Source organism: Syngnathus scovelli, chromosome 7 (assembly GCF_024217435.2).
Source record: "Syngnathus scovelli strain Florida chromosome 7, RoL_Ssco_1.2, whole genome shotgun sequence".
NCBI classification, from domain to species: domain Eukaryota; kingdom Metazoa; phylum Chordata; class Actinopteri; order Syngnathiformes; family Syngnathidae; genus Syngnathus; species Syngnathus scovelli.
In genome coordinates, this window is record NC_090853.1 from 5,690,596 (window position 1) to 5,702,255 (window position 11,660).

At 43.9% G+C, this 11,660-nt stretch overlaps 1 protein-coding gene and 26 non-coding genes across 27 annotated transcripts; all 27 read left to right on the forward strand.

The window, feature by feature from the left end:
- Window positions 1–44: 44 nt before the first annotated feature.
- Window positions 45–11,542, forward strand: zgc:85932 (uncharacterized protein LOC405875 homolog). Its single transcript, XM_049725562.2, has 20 exons — window positions 45–428; window positions 796–865; window positions 1,208–1,326; window positions 1,780–1,913; window positions 2,161–2,332; window positions 2,474–2,545; window positions 2,749–2,840; window positions 2,996–3,070; window positions 3,447–3,601; window positions 3,884–4,041; window positions 8,861–9,069; window positions 9,392–9,437; window positions 9,519–9,593; window positions 9,669–9,729; window positions 9,931–9,995; window positions 10,121–10,189; window positions 10,259–10,337; window positions 10,585–10,701; window positions 10,961–11,019; window positions 11,097–11,542. The coding sequence occupies exons 1-20, from the start codon at window positions 156–158 to the stop codon at window positions 11,121–11,123; spliced, it is 2,127 nt and encodes a 708-aa protein (XP_049581519.1). The 5' UTR covers window positions 45–155; the 3' UTR covers window positions 11,124–11,542.
- trnak-uuu (transfer RNA lysine (anticodon UUU)) lies at window positions 4,335–4,407 on the forward strand. Its single transcript has one exon. It is a non-coding gene; the product is annotated as a tRNA-Lys (tRNA).
- Window positions 4,500–4,572, forward strand: trnak-uuu (transfer RNA lysine (anticodon UUU)). Its single transcript has one exon. It is a non-coding gene; the product is annotated as a tRNA-Lys (tRNA).
- On the forward strand, window positions 4,665–4,737 carry trnak-uuu (transfer RNA lysine (anticodon UUU)). The gene has a single exon. It is a non-coding gene; the product is annotated as a tRNA-Lys (tRNA).
- On the forward strand, window positions 4,830–4,902 carry trnak-uuu (transfer RNA lysine (anticodon UUU)). The gene has a single exon. It is a non-coding gene; the product is annotated as a tRNA-Lys (tRNA).
- Window positions 4,995–5,067, forward strand: trnak-uuu (transfer RNA lysine (anticodon UUU)). Its single transcript has one exon. It is a non-coding gene; the product is annotated as a tRNA-Lys (tRNA).
- trnak-uuu (transfer RNA lysine (anticodon UUU)) lies at window positions 5,160–5,232 on the forward strand. The gene has a single exon. It is a non-coding gene; the product is annotated as a tRNA-Lys (tRNA).
- Window positions 5,325–5,397, forward strand: trnak-uuu (transfer RNA lysine (anticodon UUU)). Its single transcript has one exon. It is a non-coding gene; the product is annotated as a tRNA-Lys (tRNA).
- Window positions 5,490–5,562, forward strand: trnak-uuu (transfer RNA lysine (anticodon UUU)). Its single transcript has one exon. It is a non-coding gene; the product is annotated as a tRNA-Lys (tRNA).
- trnak-uuu (transfer RNA lysine (anticodon UUU)) lies at window positions 5,655–5,727 on the forward strand. Its single transcript has one exon. It is a non-coding gene; the product is annotated as a tRNA-Lys (tRNA).
- Window positions 5,820–5,892, forward strand: trnak-uuu (transfer RNA lysine (anticodon UUU)). The gene has a single exon. It is a non-coding gene; the product is annotated as a tRNA-Lys (tRNA).
- On the forward strand, window positions 5,986–6,058 carry trnak-uuu (transfer RNA lysine (anticodon UUU)). Its single transcript has one exon. It is a non-coding gene; the product is annotated as a tRNA-Lys (tRNA).
- trnak-uuu (transfer RNA lysine (anticodon UUU)) lies at window positions 6,316–6,388 on the forward strand. Its single transcript has one exon. It is a non-coding gene; the product is annotated as a tRNA-Lys (tRNA).
- Window positions 6,481–6,553, forward strand: trnak-uuu (transfer RNA lysine (anticodon UUU)). Its single transcript has one exon. It is a non-coding gene; the product is annotated as a tRNA-Lys (tRNA).
- On the forward strand, window positions 6,646–6,718 carry trnak-uuu (transfer RNA lysine (anticodon UUU)). Its single transcript has one exon. It is a non-coding gene; the product is annotated as a tRNA-Lys (tRNA).
- On the forward strand, window positions 6,811–6,883 carry trnak-uuu (transfer RNA lysine (anticodon UUU)). The gene has a single exon. It is a non-coding gene; the product is annotated as a tRNA-Lys (tRNA).
- trnak-uuu (transfer RNA lysine (anticodon UUU)) lies at window positions 6,976–7,048 on the forward strand. The gene has a single exon. It is a non-coding gene; the product is annotated as a tRNA-Lys (tRNA).
- trnak-uuu (transfer RNA lysine (anticodon UUU)) lies at window positions 7,141–7,213 on the forward strand. The gene has a single exon. It is a non-coding gene; the product is annotated as a tRNA-Lys (tRNA).
- Window positions 7,306–7,378, forward strand: trnak-uuu (transfer RNA lysine (anticodon UUU)). The gene has a single exon. It is a non-coding gene; the product is annotated as a tRNA-Lys (tRNA).
- On the forward strand, window positions 7,471–7,543 carry trnak-uuu (transfer RNA lysine (anticodon UUU)). The gene has a single exon. It is a non-coding gene; the product is annotated as a tRNA-Lys (tRNA).
- On the forward strand, window positions 7,636–7,708 carry trnak-uuu (transfer RNA lysine (anticodon UUU)). Its single transcript has one exon. It is a non-coding gene; the product is annotated as a tRNA-Lys (tRNA).
- On the forward strand, window positions 7,801–7,873 carry trnak-uuu (transfer RNA lysine (anticodon UUU)). The gene has a single exon. It is a non-coding gene; the product is annotated as a tRNA-Lys (tRNA).
- Window positions 7,967–8,039, forward strand: trnak-uuu (transfer RNA lysine (anticodon UUU)). Its single transcript has one exon. It is a non-coding gene; the product is annotated as a tRNA-Lys (tRNA).
- Window positions 8,134–8,206, forward strand: trnak-uuu (transfer RNA lysine (anticodon UUU)). Its single transcript has one exon. It is a non-coding gene; the product is annotated as a tRNA-Lys (tRNA).
- Window positions 8,299–8,371, forward strand: trnak-uuu (transfer RNA lysine (anticodon UUU)). The gene has a single exon. It is a non-coding gene; the product is annotated as a tRNA-Lys (tRNA).
- On the forward strand, window positions 8,464–8,536 carry trnak-uuu (transfer RNA lysine (anticodon UUU)). Its single transcript has one exon. It is a non-coding gene; the product is annotated as a tRNA-Lys (tRNA).
- Window positions 8,630–8,702, forward strand: trnak-uuu (transfer RNA lysine (anticodon UUU)). Its single transcript has one exon. It is a non-coding gene; the product is annotated as a tRNA-Lys (tRNA).
- Window positions 11,543–11,660: the final 118 nt, after the last annotated feature.

Genomic DNA, 11,660 nt, shown 5'->3' on the forward strand with positions numbered 1-11,660 from the left:
ATAAATAAATAAAACCCGTGACGTCATCCGCCCACGCTCAGGTGAAGCCGTACCTGCTTTGAAGGCGTGTTGTTTCTTGCACGACACACTAAATAAATCCCAAGTGCAACTGCACGGACTTTTTCCTCCTCTCGTCCCCGATACCCTACGAGGAGATGGAGAAGTCGCCAATTTTGTCGTCCGAGTCCGAAGGCTCACTGCCTCCTCCGATGCTGGACGACGACGACGCCAGTTCGGCGTGCTCCGACGAGCTGCTGGGCTCTCAGTCGCGCCGCTGGTTAGCTGAGCTGATGGCGGCGGACGAGCCGGCAAACGACCCCGTCAACGGAGAGAGGATGGCGGTGGGTCGCGACGGGCTCTTCGTCGACTACAATTTCCCTCTTGGAGAACTCGAGATGAAGTTCGGCGTCGAGTGGAAGCGGCCCAAGGTCAACCATAACACACAAACGCGTTATTACGCACGCGTCGGTGTCTGTATTACTATAGTAATTAACAGTTGCATTTATTTAAAATACATATAATAAAAAAAACAAGTTATCAGCTCGGCTTGGCGTGTTTGAGTGTAAATTTACATATTATTTATGACTATCACATGACATTCAGGACAACGTTGTTCCTCTCTGTGGGGCAATTAAGTAAAAAATGCAATAACTTTAAGTAGCTCATGGTACTCTATGCTACCAGATAGACTTGTATAGCAAGAACGTAACACACACACCTGGGACAGGTGGGACTTAGTTGTAAGCCAGCACGTGTGTTTTTTAATACTTAAAAAAATATTTTGCTCTTTGCTAGGATCTGTGCGTGTCGCCTCAGTTCATCGTCGATGGGGCGTCACGCCTGGATGTCCGCCAAGGGAAGTTAAGTGAGTGGAAGTTTTTTGTGGGTCTACTCATAATAAGCAATTGTACCTAATTTGTGAAGTTAATTTGTCTTTGAGGGTGAAAATATCCCTAAATGTCTCTTTGAAACCAAAAATGCATCTTCATGTGTCTTTTCAGCCATGACTCCTTGAGACTTTTTGGTGGTTCTTCTCGTAATAGCCATACATTCCAAAGTTCATGTCGCTAACTGTAACTGGCTTCGGGGGCTACATTTTCAAAATGGTGTGAAAGTGTCTGTTGAGCCACGTCTGCAGTATCTGAACTGCACATATGTGATTTTTACCTTCTTGATGTTCCTCTTCAACTTCTCACACCTCCTTAAGGTGACTGCTGGTTGCTTTCTGCCATCGCTTCTCTCGCTGTGCACCAACCTCTGCTCCGCAAGGTGGTTCCTCCCGGACAATCCTTTCAAGACGGATACAATGGCAGCTTCGTCTTCAGGGTAAACACATCAGTGTTGTTCTTGGTGTTCACTTTGGAAATATTTGGTTAGCTAAACCTCACATGAACATTCTCAGGTTTCATGAGGACACATTTTGTTGCCCGGGGGAGCGATCACTAACCACAGGCATAACCTGTTTCAATGTGCACTGCACATGAAATTATAAATGCAACAACAATTGTAAATTGTAAACAGATTTAAAAAAAAAAAAAGAATATTGATCTAAATCTGTTTTTAAAATCTGGAAAAACGTTTTAATCTAGAAAAAAACTTTCTAAGATTTTTTTTTCTAATTACTAAATTAATTAACTAATAATCTATCTTTTACAAAGCTCAATTATTAACTAATGGAACTTTATTTAAATTATATATTTTTTAAATGTGCTTCTAGACCAGATGTTTAAGTTTCATTGACCAAATCAGTGATATAATGTCTCTCTTGGCCTTCCATAGTTTTGGCAATACGGCCAGTGGGAGGAGGTCCGAATCGACGACCTGCTGCCGACGTACGGCAACAATCTGCTCTATCTCAGCTCGCCGCAAAAACGAGAGTTCTGGAGCTCCCTGCTTGAGAAGGCCTACGCCAAGTGAGGACCTCTGTCTTCAAATATTTGGCAATCTAGCATTGTCCATTTGCGTGATTAAACATTTGTGGAAGTGTACAACATAATGAGTTTTAACTGAAAGGTGGAGTTCTTTGGTTTGAGACAGCCATTTTGGATGAATTTCAGGGTTTATAATTTGACAAAAAAAAAAAGGTTGCGCAAGAACCCTTTCATGATTAATGATTATACATAACAGTTGACAGTTACAGTGTTGTGTGTTGTAATCCAGGCTAAAAGGAGGATACCGCGCCCTGGACATGGGGTTCCCTCATGAGGCCATGGTTGACATGACGGGCGGTGTGGCCGAGGTTCTTAGCGTGGGCTTGCTTCCTAGAGAGCTTCCAACCTTCCTGGCTGAGCTGTTGGCCAAGGGAGCGCTCATCAACTGTGCCAACACACAGGTAATGACGCCCTAAACCTATTGAGCAACATCCTAATTTTAATCTCACCGCTTTTACTCCAACACTTGTTTTATTTAACATGACTCATGACTTCTTTTTTTTTTTTAATGAATGCTTTGTACGGTTTTGTTTCTCCTGCAGGGTCCTGTGGAGTACAGGAATGATATGGGAATCATGTTCAGACACGCTTACTCGCTAACTGCTGTGGAGAAGGTAAAATGATGCTTGTACTTTCATACCTGTTTATATCAATCATCTATAAATGTCTGGAATTTAGATTAGAATCATTAGCTGCTCAAAACAGGAGAAAAAATAATGCATGTTTATTTTTTTAAAAGAATTGAATTGTTTTTATATGATTAAGTAGTATCCAAAGTTGGAACAACTATTTGTTTATCGTACATTTAAACACCAAGGTGCAGACCACTTATGGACCCGTGGACCTGGTGCGTATCCTCAACCCGTGGGGCAACACGGAGTGGCTGGGCCCATGGAGTGACCAAAATGGGTTTGGATCATTACAATAACTTTTGTTACTATTTACAGTGCTATGTAATACAAACAGCTGAGAACCAATGGAAAAAAAAAACATGTATCACGAATTTTCAGCTTGATTGATTTATGAGGAAGTAATTTTTTTTCTTGCATAAACTGCTTTTGCAGGCCCGAGTGGAACACTGTGAGCCCTGAGGAGCAAAAGCGACTGCACCGAATCCGGCGGGAGGATGGAGAGTTCTGGTGAGCTAAAATATATGAAATAATGTTATTATTATAAATCCTTAACTGTCATGGTATGATATCAGGTTATGAAGCCCAGAAGTGAAGAGAAAGAGAAAAGGATGGATGGAAGGAAGGGGAGGAAGTAAGGATTGGTAGAGGAGAAAGAAATTGTATAAAATACAAAGGAGGAATCAAATCAAAAGTGATGTAAGAGTAAGAGGCTGAGAAATGAAGGGAGGAAGAAGAAGCAAATAATGTAAAGACTAGGAATAAAGGAAGGAATTGAAAGAAAGGAATGTGGAATTTCAGGACACACAGCAGAAAAACATAAGGTGTATGCTGGTATCAATCTACGATGTTAGCAAACAAAGATAAATGGGGCGTTCTTGTGCAGGATGTCGGTGTCTGATTTCCGGCAGAACTTTGAGACGATGGAAGTGTGTCACCTAGCTGACCTGCAGAACGATGACCGCGTGCAGCCGTGGTCGTGCGCAATGCACCATGGGAGTTGGGTGCCTCGTGTTTCTGCCGGGGGCTCTCCCAAAGGAGGTAAATACACACAAAGACAAAGACACTTCTTGCTATGAAGAATTTGTATGACATGACCTAAATGTCATTTCTTGTTTTACTTATATTGGTTAAAATAATTTCAAATATACGCCACACAACACAAAAAAAGATTTCAAATTAAAGTAACTTTTGTTGGCTCAAATAATTTAGACAGATAACTTTCCCAACAGTGCCATCTAGTGGGATGTCAAGGTAGCGCTTCAGTTGTTTTTTCTTTATCAATTCAATCAATTTAAATACATTCCCTTTCGTGTTTTTCAGGTTGGTTCTGGCAGAATCCACAATTTGGCCTGGTTCTTGCAAACGGGAAACAAGGATCCACTGAACCTAGCATGCGCTGCGCCTTTATTTTGGCCCTCATGCAGAAATATCAACGACGCAGAGGCATTGACCTGTCCATTGCTCTTCACGTATACCCGGTATAGACTCACAAACTCACACTCAATTCAGAAAAAAAAATATATATAACTGGGCATCTTCAGCTAATTTGTCTTGATAAGGCAATGTGCATTTTGAGTTCCTCACACACACACGTTCTCTCTCACTTACACTGATTTACAGAAACTACTAGAGCCTGACTAGTTCAGTCGGTAGAGCATCAGACATTTAATCTGAGGATCTTGGGGAGAAGTCCCTGTTCAGGTGTAGTGCATTGAGATCACTGCCTCATACAATTAAATATCATTTATTCTGACTCGTATTACGCTCCAGAGCCTGGGTAGCTCAGTCGGTAGAGCATCAGACTTTTAATCTGAGGGTCCAGGGTTCAAGTCCCTGTTCAGGCGTTGTACCTTCTTGATCAAGCAATGTGCATGCATTTTCCTGGTGACAGACTCACACACGGATTCTCTGACATTGCCTCACATAGAAATTCAGAGCCTGGGTAGCTCAGTCGGTAGAGCATCAGACTTTTAATCTGAGGGTCCAGGGTTCAAGTCCCTGTTCAGGTGTTGTACCTTCTTGATCAAGCAATGTACATGCATTTTCCTGGTGATAGACTCACACACGGATTCTCTTCCATTGACTCACATTGTTTTGCAGAGCCTGGGTAGCTCAGTCGGTAGAGCATCAGACTTTTAATCTGAGGGTCCAGGGTTCAAGTCCCTGTTCAGGCGTTGTACCTTCTTGATCAAGCAATGTATATCCATTTTCCTGGTGACAGACTCAGACACGGATTCTCTGACATTGCCTCACATGGAAATTCAGAGCCTGGGTAGCTCAGTCGGTAGAGCATCAGACTTTTAATCTGAGGGTCCAGGGTTCAAGTCCCTGTTCAGGCGTTGTACCTTCTTGATCAAGCAATGTACATCCATTTTCCTGGTGACAGACTCAGACACGGATTCTCTGACATTGCCTCACATGGAAATTCAGAGCCTGGGTAGCTCAGTCGGTAGAGCATCAGACTTTTAATCTGAGGGTCCAGGGTTCAAGTCCCTGTTCAGGTGTTGTACCTTCTTGATCAAGCAATGTGCATGCATTTTCCTGGTGACAGACTCACACACGGATTCTCTTCCATTGACTCACACTGTTTTGCAGAGCCTGCGTAGCTCAGTCGGTAGAGCATCAGACTTTTAATCTGAGGGTCCAGGGTTCAAGTCCCTGTTCAGGCGTTGTACCTTCTTGATCAAGCAATGTGCATGTATTTTCCTGGTGACAGACTAACACACAGATTCTCTGACATTGCCTCACGTAGAATTTCAGAGCCTGGGTAGCTCAGTCGGTAGAGCATCAGACTTTTAATCTGAGGGTCCAGGGTTCAAGGCCCTGTTCAGGCGTTGTACCTTCTTGATCAAGCAATGTGCATGCATTTTCCTGGTGACAGACTCACACACGAATTCTCTGACATTGACTCACACTGTTTTGCAGAGCCTGGGTAGCTCAGTCGGTAGAGCATCAGACTTTTAATCTGAGGGTCCAGGGTTCAAGTCCCTGTTCAGGCGTTGTACCTTCTTGATCAAGCAATGTGCATCCATTTTCCTGGTGACAGACTCACACACGGATTCTCTTCCATTGACTCACACTGTTTTGCAGAGCCTGGGTAGCTCAGTCGGTAGAGCATCAGATTTTTAATCTGATGGTCCAGGGTTCAAGTCCCTGTTCAGGCGTTGTACCTTCTTGATCAAGCAATGTGCATGTATTTTCCTGGTGACAGACTCACACACGGATTCTCTGACATTGCCTCCCGTAGAATTCCAGAGCCTGGGTAGCTCAGTCGGTAGAGCATCAGACTTTTAATCTGAGGGTCCAGGGTTCAAGTCCCTGTTCAGGCGTCATACCTTCTTGATAAAGCAATGTGCACGCTTCTTTCCTGGTCACAGACTCACACATGGATTCTCTGACATTGACTCACAAAGGTCTTCAGAGCCTGGGTAGCTCAGTTGGTAGAGCATCAGACTTTTAATCTGAGGGTCCAGGGTTCAAGTCCCTGTTCAGGCGTTGTACCTTCTTGATCAAGCAATGTGCATGCATTTTCCTGGTGACAGACTCACACACGGATTCTCTGACATTGCCTCACGTAGAATTTCAGAGCCTGGGTAGCTCAGTCGGTAGAGCATCAGACTTTTTATCTGAGGGTCCATGTTTCAAGGCCCTGTTCAGGCGTTGTACCTTCTTGATCCAGCAATGTGCATGCATTTTCCCGGTGACAGACTCACACACGGATTCTCTTCCATTGACTCACACTGCTTTGCAGAGCCTGGGTAGCTCAGTCGGTAGAGCATCAGACTTTTAATCTGAGGGTCCAGGGTTCAAGTCCCTGTTCAGGCATTGTACCTTCTTGATCAAGCAATGTACATGCTTTTTCCTTGTGACAGACTCACACACGGATTCTCTTCCATTGACTCACGATGCTTTGCAGAGCCTGGGTAGCTCAGTCGGTAGAGCATCAGATTTTTAATCTGAGGGTCCAGGGTTCAAGTCCCCGTTCAGGTGTTGTACCTTCTTGCTCAAGCAATGTGCATGTGTTTTCCTGGTGACAGACTCACACACGGATTCTCTTCCATTGACTCACAATGCTTTGAAGAGCCTGGGTAGCTCAGTCGGTAGAGCATCAGACTTTTAATCTGAGGGTCCAGGGTTCAAGTCCCTGTTCAGGCGTTGTACCTTCTTGATCCAGCAATGTGCATGCATTTTCCCGGTGACAGACTCACACACGGATTCTCTTCCATTGACTCACATTGCATTGCAGAGCCTGGGTAGCTCAGTCGGTAGAGCATCAGACTTTTAATCTGAGGGTCCAGGGTTCAAGTCCCTGTTCAGGCATTGTACCTTCTTGATCAAGCAATGTACATGCATTTTCCTTGTGACAGACTCACACACGGATTCTCTGACATTGCATCACACAGAACTTGAGAGCCTGGGTAGCTCAGTCGGTAGAGCATCAGACTTTTAATCTGAGGGTCCAGGGTTCAAGTCCCTGTTCAGGCGTTGTACCTTCTTGCTCAAGCAATGTGCATGTGTTTTCCTGGTGACAGACTCACACACGGATTCTCTTCCATTGCCTCACATAGCATTTCAGAGCCTGGGTAGCTCAGTCAGTAGAGCATCAGACTTTTAATCTGAGGGTCCAGGGTTCAAGTCCCTGTTCAGGCGTTGTACCTTCTTGATGAAGCACTGTACATGCATTTTCCTGGTGACAGACTCACACACGGATTCTCTTCCATTGACTCACATTGTCTTGCAGAGCCTGGGTAGCTCAGTCGGTAGAGCATCAGACTTTTAATCTGAGGGTCCAGGGTTCAAGTCCCTGTTCAGGCGTTGTACCTTCTTGCTCAAGCAATGTGCATGCATTTTCCTGGTGACAGACTCACACACGGATTCTCTGACATTGACTCACATAGATCTTCAGAGCTTGGGTAGCTCAGTCGGTAGAGCATCGGACTTTTAATCCGAGGGTCCAGGGTTCAAGTCCCTGTTCAGGCGTTGTACCTTCTTGATCAAGCAGTGTGCATGAATTTTCCTGGTGACAGACTCACACACGGATTCTCTGACATTGCCTCACATGGAACTTCAGAGCCTGGGTAGCTCAATTGGTAGAGCATCAGACTTTTAATCTGAGGGTCCAGGGTTCAAGTCCCTGTTCAGGCGTTGTACCTTCTTGATCAAGCAATGTCCATGCATTTTCCTGGTGACAGACTCACACACGGATTCTCTTCCATTGACTCACATTGCTTTGCAGAGCCTAGGTAGCTCAGTTGGTAGAGCATCAGACTTTTAATCTGAGTGTCCGGGGTTGAAGTCCCTGTTCAGGCGTCATACGTTCTTGATAAAGCAATGTGCATGCTTCTTTCCTGGTGACAGACTCACACACGGATTCTCTGACATTGACTCACAGAGATCTTCAGAGCCTGGGTAGCTCAGTTGGTAGAGCATCAGACTTTTAATCTGAGGGTCCAGGGTTCAAGTCCCTGTTCAGGCATGGTACCTTCTTGATAAAGCAACGTTGCCTGCTTCTTTCCTGGTGATAGACTCACACACGGATTCTCTTCCATTGATTCACATAGTATTGCAGAGCCTGGGTAGCTCAGTCGGTAGAGCATCAGACTTTTAATCTGAGGGTTCAGGGTTCAAGTCCCTGTTCAGGTGATGTACCTTCTTGCTCAAGCAATGTGCATGCATTTTCCTGGTGACAGACTCACACACGGATTCTCTGACATTGCCTCACATAGAATTTCAGAGCCTGGGTAGCTCAGTCGGTAGAGCATCAGACTTTTAATCTGAGGGTCCAGGGTTCAAGTCCCTGTTCAGGCGTTGTACCTTCATGATCAAGCAATGTGCATCCATTTTCCTGGTGACAGACTCACACACGGATTCTCTGACATTGCCTCCCGTAGAATTCCAGAGCCTGGGTAGCTCAGTCGGTAGAGCATCAGACTTTTAATCTGAGGGTCCAGGGTTCAAGTCCCTGTTCAGGCGTCATACCTTCTTGATAAAGCAATGTGCACGCTTCTTTCCTGGTCACAGACTCACACATGGATTCTCTGACATTGACTCACAAAGATCTTCAGAGCCTGGGTAGCTCAGTTGGTAGAGCATCAGACTTTTAATCTGAGGGTCCAGGGTTCAAGTCCCTGTTCAGGCATTGTACCTTCTTGATAAAGCAATGTGCATGCTGCTTTCCTGGTGACAGACTCACACACGGATTCTCTTCCCTTTTCAGGCACTGTATCTTCTTAATACTTGACATTGGCGGTCACAAATTGCTACCATGATGTTAGACATTGGTTTTGGTCCTTCCAGGCACCTCACGAGGGCGCCCACCTTTCACCAGAGGACCTGAACAAACTCCGGCCAGCAATCAGCAGCGGGTACTACTCATCGCGGCGAGAGGTAGTTCTTCGCGGCCACCTCCCGCCAGGTCACTATATTATCATCCCGTCCACCGCTGAGCCCAATCAGCAGGGAGCCTTCATGCTACGTGTGCTTACCGAGCAAGGCCACGCCGCCACGTGAGTCGTCTTTGCCATCTTTTTCTTTGTACATAAAGATTTTACAGTGAACCCTCCTATTCATTGCTCTTTCGTATGGATAGAATCCAAAGCAACTGCAATGAAATCAATTAATTCACACAGTTGTTTAATTTATTGATTTGAATACATTTTCTAATCACACTAAGTGATGCTCTTATTTTATTTATTTTACTCAGTGATTCAGTTGATTTAATTTTAATTGAGTTCTCAGAGCCAATTTTCAGTCGGCGCAGCCTGCATTAAATCACTTTACAGTAATATACTTCAGTAAATCCAGAATAAGTGTGTTGTGTGTTTCCAGCCCAACTCATCGCCCAGCAACACCAGACCTCACTTCAATAACAGCGGTAAAGGCTTTGCCCATGTTAGCATTAACGATCAATCCTAATAGAATTATGAAAATACTTTCTATTATTTTCTCCCAACAGCCTCATTATCCCCATCAAGCAGCGCTTCCTTCGCCTAAAGCCATTATGCAGCTCTTCAAGAAGCACTGCAACAAGGTTCCAAGGTCACTGAGGAGTTTGTAAATATTTCCACATTTCATCAATATTTTCTTTCTTTTTTTTTTTATACAGAAAGGATTTTGCAAACCACATCACCTCCACAGCTTGCTAATTGAGGCCATCCAGGGAGGAGGTCAGTCTCACTTTAACACAGAGATAGCCCAACATTGTATGCTTGATTTTCTAATCCATTTGGTGGTGTGGTTTATAAAATTTATGACATTATGTGTACTGGTCATTACTAACCGTGTTCAATGTGCATGTGCGTGTTTTAGGTAAACTTGTGTGTAAAGAGTATGTTGTGTTTAATATAACCTGTAATTGTTGTGTTTAGTGTTGGCAGGCAGTGAGAAGAACTTGGCCTTGGAACACTGCAAGAGCTTAGTGGTCCTCATGGATGTATCCTTAATAAAACCATTTTATTTGATGAGAATTTAGGCTCTGATTTTGGTAGCAGGGATTTTCACTTTATTTTGTAATTATTTCATCTGAGAAATTCCTTGACACTTGTGTTATCCCTCCAGAGTCAAGGGGTCGCTCAGCTAACTTGGTTGGAGTTCCAAGCGCTCTGGGACAAGATTCGAATGTGGACTGTAAGTTAACGTTGGATTTAAAGACTGTGGAGGATTTGGTGTCAAACACAGTCTTCCACCTCTTGCCAGGACATCTTTCTGGTGTACGACAAGAACAAGACACGATGTTTGGAGTACAAGGAAGTGGCCCCTGCTCTGAAGGCTGCAGGTACCAGCTAATCATAACGGCTTGCAGTTTCTTATTTAAACTGCAGATGGCGACATTGTAAACAATTTCATCCCAAGATTAAGTTTTACTAATCGTGCGACATAAAAATTTGGAGTAGAAGCCAGGCCTAAAAACATGCATGATGCCGACCAGTTTGGGTTACTAGTTCAGAAACGTGAATAATATCTTTTTTTTGGTGGTGAATAACCTTTAAATCTGCCTTTTCCGTACATTCTGTGGACTGCAGGCATTGTGGTGGATGACCTGGTGATGCAGCTGGTGGGCCTGAGGTACACAGAACCCGACATGACCATCAGCTACCCTGGCTTCTTGTACCTCGTCATGAAACTGGAGAGCATGATCCGTAAGAACACTGGAACTAGAAGGGACACTATATGGATACAAGTATTGGGAGCCAGTGTTTCATCAATCAATTGATCGATCGTCGTCGGATTTTAAGTGGTCGGATGACATCACAGGAGAGGTTTTCTTCCTGTCATTCTATCCCAATACTTTTGTCTATATAGTGCATTCACATGTCCATTAGTTAGTTAAAGCTGCTGATTAAATACTTAAAAACTGTCTTGCACTTCTCACTTTTCTTTTTTGGGTCTCTCCAACAGATAAATTTCACGCTTACGACATGGTGGGAATGGGCTGCATTTCGTTAAACTACAGACAAGTATGTCCACTCCCCTGAGATTTCTTTAACGTTTGACATTTCAAGCTTTTAAAACTACTAATTGTGTTGTGTTCCAGTGGCTCCACATGACCATTTACAACTGAGGCTGAAAAGACGCAGGATGTACTCCCAGGGTTTGTTGTGCACGTGTGTGGTCTTTTTCGTATAAATGTACATTGTTGCTAAGCTGACAGAAAGATGCATGAAGCACAGTTTTTATTGTTCAGGCCGTGATTGAAATATGGCTGCTTATTTTTCTATGTGCCTGCTTCGAAAGCTCCTGATTATTTTTGATAAATGAGCCTTTGTTATATTGTGACTGATATGTGTGTGTGTGCGTGGGTGCTGCGCACGTAACTAATGTTAAGTCAGCAAGAATATTCAGCAGCAAGATGACAACATAATCCATACTATAATTTGCATACAATTACACAAAGCAAAAATAGTCTGTGGCATTGAATGTGAAATATGTAACGTATTGAATTTAAATGACAGCAAATATTAATTAAAGGACTTTTTCAGAGATGGGTTTGGCTGCAATGCGGCTACAAATGCACATAACAAGTAAACAAAACTCCAACAGGGGGCGCCGGATGTCGTCATACTTTTGTAGCTGAAGAAGACTTGTCAGACTTGGAAAA